This window comes from Canis lupus, chromosome 8 (genome assembly GCF_011100685.1).
Source record: "Canis lupus familiaris isolate Mischka breed German Shepherd chromosome 8, alternate assembly UU_Cfam_GSD_1.0, whole genome shotgun sequence".
Lineage (NCBI taxonomy): Eukaryota > Metazoa > Chordata > Mammalia > Carnivora > Canidae > Canis > Canis lupus.
Genome location: NC_049229.1, coordinates 73,323,366 through 73,333,359, shown reverse-complemented (window position 1 = coordinate 73,333,359; position 9,994 = coordinate 73,323,366). Strand labels below are relative to the sequence as shown.

General features: G+C 59.7%; 1 gene segment (V, D, J or C); it reads left to right on the top strand.

Moving 5' to 3' along the window:
- The first annotated feature begins 7,865 nt into the window (after positions 1 to 7,865).
- Positions 7,866 to 9,561, top strand: LOC119869020. The segment is given in 4 exon segments: positions 7,866 to 8,185; positions 8,488 to 8,529; positions 8,655 to 8,984; positions 9,087 to 9,561. Coding segments are annotated over 4 exon segments (795 nt in total).
- The last annotated feature ends 433 nt before the right edge of the window (positions 9,562 to 9,994 follow it).

Sequence of the window (9,994 nt, the reverse complement as noted above, 5' to 3'; positions counted from 1 at the left end):
TGCCCCCTGATGTTTATAGCAGCAATGTCCACAATAGCCAAACTGTGGAAGGAGACTCGGTGTCCATCGAAAGATGAATGGATAAAGAAGATGTGGTCTCTGTATACAATGGAATATTACTCAGCCATTAGAAATGACAAATACCCACCATTTGCTTCGACGTGGAGGGACCTGGAGGGTATTATGCTGAGTGAAATAAGTCAATCGGAAAAGGACAAACATTATATGGTCTCATTCTTTTGGGGAGTATAAAAACTAGTGAAAAGGAATAAAGGGAAAGGAGAGAAAATGAGTGAAAATATCACTGAGGGTGACAAAACATGAAAGACACCTACCTCTGGGAAATGAACAAGGGGTAGTGGAAAAGGAGGTGAGCGGGGGGTTGGGGTGACTGGGTGACGGGTACTGAGGAGGACACTTGTTGAGACGAGCACTGGGTGTTATGCTATATGTTGGCAAATTAAACTCCAATAAAAAAATTTTTTAAAAAGGCACATGGTTAAGAAAACATTTTTAAAAAGTAAGAAAATCTAAGAAAAATTTAGGAGATGAAAAATATAATAGCTGAAATGAAAAACTCACTAGAGAGATTCAAAGCAGATTTTTTTAATAATAAATTTATTTTTTATTGGTGTTCAATTTGCCAACATACAGAATAACACCCAGTGCTCATCCCGACAAGTGCCCCCCTCAGTGCCCGTCACCCATTCACCCCCACCCCCCGCCCTCCTCCACTTCCACCACCCCTAGTTTGTTTCCCAGACTTAGGAGCCTTTATGTTCTCTCTCCCTTTCTGATATTTCCCACATATTTCTTCTCCTTTCCCTTCTATTCCCTTTCACTATTATTTATATTCCCCAAATGAATGAGAACATATAGATTCCTTGTGAAGTGTCAATAAACTAGAAAATGGGACAACTTCACTCAGCATAATACCCTCCAGTTCCATCCACGTTGAAGCAAATGGTGGGTATGTGGGAAATGTCAAAAAGGGAGGCAGAACATGAGGATTCCTAACTCTGGGAAATGAACTAGGGGCAGTGGAAGGGGAGGGGGTTGGGGGTGGGGGTGAATTGGTGACCGGCACTGAGGGGGGCACTTGACGGGATGAGCACTGGGTGTTGTTCTGTATGTTGGCAAATTGAACACCAATAAAAAATAAATTTATTATTAAAAAAAAAGAAAATGGGACAATTGAAATGACTAAATCTGAGGAACAGAAAGAAAAAAGATTGAATAAAAGTGAATAAGCCTGTGAGATGCCATCAAATGGATCTGCATATTGTTTGTGGGAGTCCCAGAAAAAAAAAGGCAGAAAAAAGCAGAGAGACTATTTGAAGAAATAAGGGCTGACAAATTCTGACATTTGATGAAAGACATAAATATAAACATCTAAAAACTCAATTAACTCGAATCAAGATGAACTAAGAGGCTTAGTGCCAGGTACTCGGGGTAGAAAAGTACACATAGTCCATGACTTTATGATACACGAGACCATAGGATGATGGACAGGACTCAAAGGTCTACACATCACTCTCTCCCCACATGGAGAGCCGTCAGCCCGTGTCACCCACGACACCATCCAGCACCAGCGACTTCCCTGCTGAGCTGCTTTCTCCTCCCCGTCCCTGCTTCTGTAACCCTATAACCCGAAGACCGTGCTCTTTCAGAACAGGTTCAGGGCCATAGGTGAGAGAGCAGAAAGGAGTTTCCACATGGCCCAGAGCCCGACCGCCCAGGTTCGCTGTGACTGACAGCTATCACGGTGTGCTCCAGTGGGTAGGCACGAGGAGCCAGTGCTAGTACATCCCGCTGAGGTCAAGGGCACGGCGGACATGGTGCTCAAGGCCCCTGCAGGCCCGTCCTGGAGCCCTGGCCCAGGAAGCCTGGCCCCGCATCACCCTTGCAGGCCCTGTCCATGGTGCTGCCCTGGTCAGCCTTGCTCTGCCGGCTGCTGTCCCCGGGCTCCCCAACCACAGTCCCTGCACAATTCCTTCCTTCCACACAAGAGCCCCTCTGCTCACCTACTCCTCCCTCGCTTGGCCCTAACACCCCGACCACCAACCCTCTCACTGTCATAGTCACCCTGCTTTCCTGAAGTCGTGAGCTGGAATGGGACAGCACGGAGCCTTCTCCAGCTGCTCCCTCTCTTGGCACACGGGGCTGGTATGGGACCCACAGGTGCCCACAGGGCTGACTCCAGGGTGGGACTCAAGGGGTGCAGGTGTGTTGGGGCCTTGACAGTGGGAGCCCAGCTGCGCTTCACACACAGGAGAGGCACTTTGAGTAGGAAACAACATCCACTGAGCCAAACAGTCGGTGCTCTCCTGGAAAGAGGTGCTGCTGTTGGGGGACCGACCCTGGTTCTGATGACACAGAGAAAACCCTAGCAACCTGACACCGAGGGGAAGCCACCATAGAGTCTCTGTCAGCACAACAGGACCCAAACTCTGTCTACCCCGAGCCTGCCTGATGGCGCCCCTGCCTGCACTGGGCACCCGTGTGGGGATGAGTAGCCTAAGGAAGATCGTCTCATCCTTCACATGCCCGTCAGTGCTCCTACTGCCTGCATTTCTCTGCAGGAAGACACACGATTCCTGCCTGGGTGCTAATCTACCTTCCTGAGAGCTTCCTTCCTCAAGAAGACCTTGGGCCTGGGGCTCCTTCTCTGGAGTGCTCTCTCTGGGGGCAGGCGAATGATCCAGGATCCATCCTGAAGAGGACCCAGGTAAACCTTCCCCCTTTCTTGTAGAGATGCTAAAAGGCTTGTACAGTTTGTGTGGACACCCTGGATGGGGCCACAGTACAGGGTCAGGGTAGGCAGCCAAGCCCCTGCCTTTCAGAAGTGCGGGGGGTGCCTCTGATGGCAACCACACAGGCTCCCAGAGCAGGGATGTGCAGGGGTAGGTCAGGCCATCCCAAGAGGCTCCCAGCTCAGCTTCAGAGGTCACAGGGAGACCAGCGGAGGCTGTGACATGGCCTGGGCTGGCTGTGGGGGCCAAGATAGGTCGCCCTCCAAACACTCCATGTTAGGGTAGATTATTTCAACCTGCCACCATGGATGGCAACAGGGCAGATGGCATTCTCCTGGGAGGACAGGACAAGGTCAGGGCTGCAGCCACACAGCGCACTGGCCAGGGCACAGAGGGGAGCCCACCAGGGCTGGGGCCCCTGGGGGTCCATGAGGGCAAGTGGCTCTGGGCTGCAGGGACCAGGCTCAGGCATATCCCTGCAGGAGCTTGAGCTGCCTACGCGGCTATACTGGGGCTTCTGGGCTCCCCAATAGGGCCCCTGGGCACCCACCATACCCTACCCCCACCACCCACGTAAGGAGGCCTTGGCCCTGTGCGGACTCCCCCCAGACCCTGTAAGACAGAAACCAAACAAGAAAAGGGAACTTCAGGATGCAGGCCAGGCCATTTGGTTTCGATGTTATGTTAATCTTCCCAGGGCTGCTGGGACCTAGGAAGCAGGGCTGTGGGCACAGAGCTCAGGCACAAGGAGCCCCAGAGGGGGTTTTGTCAGAGCAGGGATGGGGCAGGCTGCAGGTGGAGTGTGACTGTAGGGAGACCGAGGCTGCAGGGGCAGTGAGGCTGCAGAAAAGCTGTCGCCACAGCCCAGCCCGAGATGAGTGGAGTGTGCTCGGAGCCAGGACAGAGGGAGGGAGGTGGGGTAGTAGAACCAGCCACAGGACCTGAGGAGACACCAGGCCCTCAGGACCCATGGAGGCGGCAGCAGCTGAACTGGCAACAGGGAGGGCAGGCTGCCTGCAGGCCTACGTGACATCCCAGGAACACATTGGTCGAGTGAGACAGGACAAGCACACCCAGCCAACATGGGTGGATGCATGACACACTAATGGCTGGGGAAGGACCTGTACCATCAAGGAACATGACGGGCTCAGTAGCCAGGAGCCTGAGGGCCGCCCTTCATCACATCTGCAGGGGCCCAGGCCTGGACTGCATGAGCCACTGCAGGAGCAATGTCTAGACGGACAGGTGGGTCCCAGGTGAGGACGTGGGGGGGCCTGACTCACCAGAGGAGAGGAAGACACCCCAGGCATCTCAGGGCCTGTCCAGGTTAACGAAGCAGCTCAAGCCCCCGGGAGGGTAACAGGTAAGGGGAGAGTGGCCCCGGGCTGCATCAGATGAGCAGCAGGTGAGTTGGAGTGGAGCAGGGGGACTGGTTTAGGCTCGCAGGACCCAGAGCCCAGGTCAGCAGAGGGGTTGAGGGGCGGATCCACATGGACGGAGCCCAGGGGTGAGGGTAGGATCCAATCCGGGACACAGGGTGTGAGGCAGGCCACAGGGCAAGGGCAGACCTGGAACCCACAGAGACTGGGTGGGGCTCAGGGATCTCTGGGGACAGATCCTAAGACAGGAGGGCAGGGGCTACGGTGTCCGTGAGATCCTGGGACCAGGAGAGAGCAGCCCTGAGTGAGCAGGAGCCACGGGGAGCAGCATGAGCAGAGGGCAACCCCCAGAACTCAGGGAGCAGGGGAGTTGGTGCAAGTGAGCAGAGGCAGGTGACATAGCAGGAAGGGCAGTGGTCACCCCAGGAGCTTAGGGATCAGGGGACCTAGTGCAGGGGAGCAGGGTACGTGGGGAGCAGGAGAGGCAGGGGTCACCCCAGAAGCTCATGCAGCAGGGAGCTGATGCAGGGGAGCAAGGGCAGATGGGGAAGCAAGAGGGGCAGGGTTCACCCCATGAGGTCAGCGAGCAGGGGAGCTGCTGCGGTTGTGCAGGGCAGGTAGGTGCAGGAGGTACAGGGGTCACCCCAGGAGCTCAGGGAGCAGGGGAGCTGGTACAGGGAAGCAGGACATATGGGGGAGCAGAAGGTGCAGGGGTCACCCCAGGAGCCCAGGCAGCAGGAAGCTGGTGCAGGGGTCGATGGCAGGGCGGGAGCAGGAGAGGTAGGGGTCACCCCAGGAGCTCAGGGAGCAAGGGAGCTGGTGCAGGTGTGCAGGTGAGGTCAGGGAACAGGAGGGTGGGGTCACCTGAGGAGCCCAGGGCCCAGGGGGATACGCTGCAGGTGAGCAGGGGCAGGTGGGGGAGTCGGAGGGGCAGAGATCACACCATGAACCCAAGAAGCAGGGGAGCTGGTGCAGAGGAGCAGGGCAGGTGGGGGTGCAGGAGGGGCAAGAGTCACCTGAGAGACCTAGGAAGCAGGGGAGCAGGTACAGGAGAGCAGGTTAAGTGGGGAGCAGGAGGGACACGGGTAGCCTCAGGAGCTCAAGGAACAGGGGAGCTGGTGCAGGAGAGCATGGTAGATGGGGAGCAGAGGTGCAGGGTCACCCCAGGAGCCCAGGGAGCAGAGGAGCTGGTGCAGGTGAACAGGGTACATGGGGAGCAGAAATTGCAGGGGTCACCCCAGGAGATCAGGCAGCAGGGAGCTGGTGCAGGTGAGCAGGACAGGTGGGGAGCAGGAGGCGCAGGGGTCAGCCCCAGAGCACAGGCAGCAGGTGAGTTGGTGAAGGGGACCAAGGGTAAGTGGGGGAGCAGGAGGAGCAGGGGAGCTGGTGCAGGAGAGCAGAGGCAAGTGGAGTAGCAGGAGAGGCAGGGGTCACCCCAGGAGCCCAAGAAGCAGGGAGCCTTACAGGTGAGCAGGACAAGAGGGGAAACAGGAACGGTGGGGGTCACCCCAGGAGCCCAGGGAGCAGGGAGCTGGTGCAGGTGAGCAGGGCAGGAGGGGAGCAGGAGTGGCAGGAGTCATCCCAGGAGCACAGGCAGCAGGTGAGTTGGTGCAAGGGACCAGGGGTAAAAGGGTGTGCAGGTGGTTCACGGGTCTCCCCAGGAGCTTAGAGAGCAGGGGACCTGGTGCAGGAGGGCAGGGGCAGGTGGGGAGCAGGAGGGGCAGAGGTCACCCCAGCAGCTCAAGCAGCAACAGAGCTTTTGTAGGTGCGCAAGGCAGGTGGGGGACCAGAGGGGTAGGGGCCACCCTAAGAGCCCAGGAGCAGGGAAGCAGGTGCAGGAGAGCAGGGGCAGGTGGGGGAGCAGGAGGGGCAGGGGTTAGCCCGGGAGCACAGGCAGCAGGTGACCTGGTGCAGGGACCAGGGGTGGGGGGGGAGTAGGAGGTGCAGGGGTCACCACAGGATCTCGGGCAGCAGGGGAGTTGTTGCAGGTGCACAGGGCAGGTGGGGGAGCATAGGGGTAGGGGTCACCCCAGGTTCTCAGGGAGCATGGGAGCAGGTGCAGGTGAGCAGGGCAGGTGGGGGAGCAAGGGGGCAGGGGTCACCCCAGGATCTCAGGCAGCAGGGGAGCAGGTGCAAGGGAGCAGGGCAGGTGGGGGAGCAGGAGGGACAGGGGTCACCCAGGAGCTCAGGGTGCAGGGTGGCTGGTGCAGGGTAGCAAGGGCAGGCAGAGGAGCAAGAGGGGCAGTAGTCACCCCAGGAGAACAAGGAGAAGGGGAATTGAGAAGATGAATGGGCAAGTGGGGGAGCAGGACAGACTGGGATCACCCCAGGGCCCAGGAAGCAGGGGAGTTGGTACAGGAGAGCTGGGAGCCGGTGAAAGAGCAGGTGGGGCAGGGGTCACCCCAAGAGATCAGGGAGAAAGGGAGCGGGTGCAGGGGAGCAGGGCAGGTGGGGGAGCAGGGGACCAGGGGTCGCCCCAGGAGCCCAGGGAGCAGGGGAGCAGGTGCAGAGAAGTAGGTCAGGTGGGGGAGCAGGAGGGGCAGGGGTAACCCCAAGAGCCCAGGAAACAGTGGAGGTGGTGCAGGGGAGCACGGCAGGTGGGGGAGCAGGGGGCCAGGGGTCACACCAGGAGCCCAGGAGCAGGGGAGCAGATGCAGGGGAGCAGGGTCGGTGGGGAGCAGGAGGGGCAGGGGTGCGCTCAGATCTCAGCTCAGCGAAGCCCAGGAACGTGCCCCATCTCGGAGGCCCAGTGGGGCAGGGGGGTGCCACCTTGTTCCATAATCTCAGTGCCAAGGCCAGAGCGCCCAGCGGGGCTGGACTGGTCAGTGGGTGGCTGAGCCAGCACCGCCCACGCAGGGGCTAGGGTCAGGGCAACTAAGCCTTCTGGACCTGGGGATTGTGTGGCGGTGAGCCCGGGTGGGGAGCAGAGCCTCGCCAGGAAGGCCTCGGGACCCAGGGGAAGGGGGGCCACTCTAGGAAGGAGGGAGCCACGGGTTTCCAGTCAGGGCAGCAGCATGGTTCTGCAGGCCCCTGAGACCCGCCCGGGAGGGGGGTCGTGGCCAGCTGGGTCCCAGGGTGCAGGGCCGAGGATCCAGAGGCAGGAAGAACAAGGGGCCCATGGGGAGCCACAGGGAGGGCTGCCAGCCATGGTGGGCATCTGAGGGGCAGCTTCTGGGCCCTGAGCTGAGCAGCGGGTCCCAGGTCCAAGGGGCAGGCCGGCGGGTGTCGGCATCTGAGCTGCAGCCTACTTGCTGTCACCACGCAGGAGGGGACAGCCAGGGCAGGGCCACGCTCCCTCCCACACCGAGGGGCACACAGGCTCAAGGCAACCCTGGGTGCAGGAGGCCTGTGGGAGCTGCCCGGGCCCCAGAGCAGGAGTGGAAAAGACCGGGGCCAAGGGGGAAGCTGCCCTGAGGGACATCAGGATGCCATGCCTGGAAGGCCTGGGGCAGTCTCGACGGCTCGGGCAGGGACGGGATCTGGGGCCCGGGTGCTTCGGATCAGGGCTCCCACAGAGGCCATGGTCAGGTGGGGCAGCCAGAGAAAGCCTGAGTGGGGACCCAGGAGCCGAGGCCCTGGGGACGTGATCCAGGTGGTCACCCAGCACTGACCAGGCCGATGGGTCCAGGTTCTGTGGCCACAGAGAGCTGGGCCACGCGCCTAGTGTGCAGACTCCCTGAAGCACGTGGGCATGGTGCCCAGAGCCACCCCAGGCCCAGCACCCCTGAGACCCTGGGGGTCTCACAGCCTCCTCTCTTGCAGCCTCCACCACGGCCCCCTCGGTTTTCCCACTGGCCCCCAGCTGCGGGTCCACTTCCGGCTCCACGGTGGCCCTGGCCTGCCTGGTGTCAGGCTACTTCCCCGAGCCTGTAACTGTGTCCTGGAATTCCGGCTCCTTGACCAGCGGTGTGCACACCTTCCCGTCCGTCCTGCAGTCCTCAGGGCTCTACTCCCTCAGCAGCATGGTGACAGTGCCCTCCAGCAGGTGGCCCAGCGAGACCTTCACCTGCAACGTGGTCCACCCGGCCAGCAACACTAAAGTAGACAAGCCAGGTGAGACGCCTCAGAGAGGGGTCCACTCGGGGACAGGCCAGATCAGCTGTCTCTCCCGGACCCATGGCACCGGGGAATCACCTCAGTGTCCCCGCCCTCAGGGCCTCCCCTTTCTGGGAAGGTGACCTCTGGGCATGGCTGCCTGGTCCAGATGACCACAAGCTGCATTCCCCACTGCATTCCTGGGGCCCATTGGGTGCCACTGGTCGGGGATCCCCTCATGAGCTGGCCTGACCTAAGTTCACCCCATGACCTGTGCCCACCCCAGGCCCCCAATAACCCCTAGTCTGCTCTCTCTGCAGTGCCCAAAGAGTCCACCTGCAAGTGTATATCCCCATGCCCAGGTGAGTCAGCAGGGCCCTGCTCTGCACCCCAAGCAGATGGTGCACATCCAGGCACAGACTAATGGGGGAATGGGTGATCAAAAGGAAGTCACCCAAATGCTGACCCTAAATGTCTCCCATTCCAGTCCCTGAATCACTGGGAGGGCCTTCGGTCTTCATCTTTCCCCCGAAACCCAAGGACATCCTCAGGATTACCCGAACACCCGAGATCACCTGTGTGGTGTTAGATCTGGGCCGTGAGGACCCTGAGGTGCAGATCAGCTGGTTCGTGGATGGTAAGGAGGTGCACACAGCCAAGACGCAGCCTCGTGAGCAGCAGTTCAACAGCACCTACCGTGTGGTCAGCGTCCTCCCCATTGAGCACCAGGACTGGCTCACCGGAAAGGAGTTCAAGTGCAGAGTCAACCACATAGGCCTCCCGTCCCCCATCGAGAGGACCATCTCCAAAGCCAGAGGTGGGCAGCAGGGCAGAGGGGCTGCATGGAAGGAGATCTCCCCTGTAGGGTCCAGTCCTCCACCCTGATAGTGACCATCTGTGCTGACCCTTTACCCCACAGGGCAAGCCCATCAGCCCAGTGTGTATGTCCTGCCACCATCCCCAAAGGAGTTGTCATCCAGTGACACGGTCACCCTGACCTGCCTGATCAAAGACTTCTTCCCACCTGAGATTGATGTGGAGTGGCAGAGCAATGGACAGCCGGAGCCCGAGAGCAAGTACCACACGACTGCGCCCCAGCTGGACGAGGACGGGTCCTACTTCCTGTACAGCAAGCTCTCTGTGGACAAGAGCCGCTGGCAGCAGGGAGACCCCTTCACATGTGCGGTGATGCATGAAGCTCTACAGAACCACTACACAGATCTATCCCTCTCCCATTCTCCGGGTAAATGAGCAACACGCCCGGCACCCAGCAAGCCCCCCACCCTGGCTCTCAGGATCCCCTGAGGACACCTGAGCCCCCGTCCCTGTGTACATAACCCTGGGTAGGCACCCATCATGAAATAAAGCACCCAGAACTGCCCTGGGACCCTGCACGCTGTCATGGTTCTTTCCGGGACAGAGCCCAGGACACCCGGGCCCTGGGTGGTACGGGCAGGCCAGCTCTGAGTCTAAGGTGTCACCATTGGTGGGTGAGCTCTGCACCTCGAGTGGGGAGGGCTGCACAGGCTGCCACAACATGGGGCCAGGAGCTGCCTGAGGCTGGGGAGCGCACTTTGAAAGAGGTCCAACCCCTGTGGGCCCTCAATCCAGCCAGAAGCTAGCCAGGGCTGGGGTGTGTGGACGGGGACGGCAGTTGTTCTCCCCTCCAGGGCCTCTCAAGGAAATGAGCACGCAGACCTTCCCACCTCTGTACCGAGTTGTGGGACACTGGCCTGTCCTCATGCCCTGGGCTCCCTGGCCCCTGGGCCTGCGGAGAGCTCTGCTTGGTAGCTCTGTGTCAACACAGTAGCCATGCCTGTCCTGTCG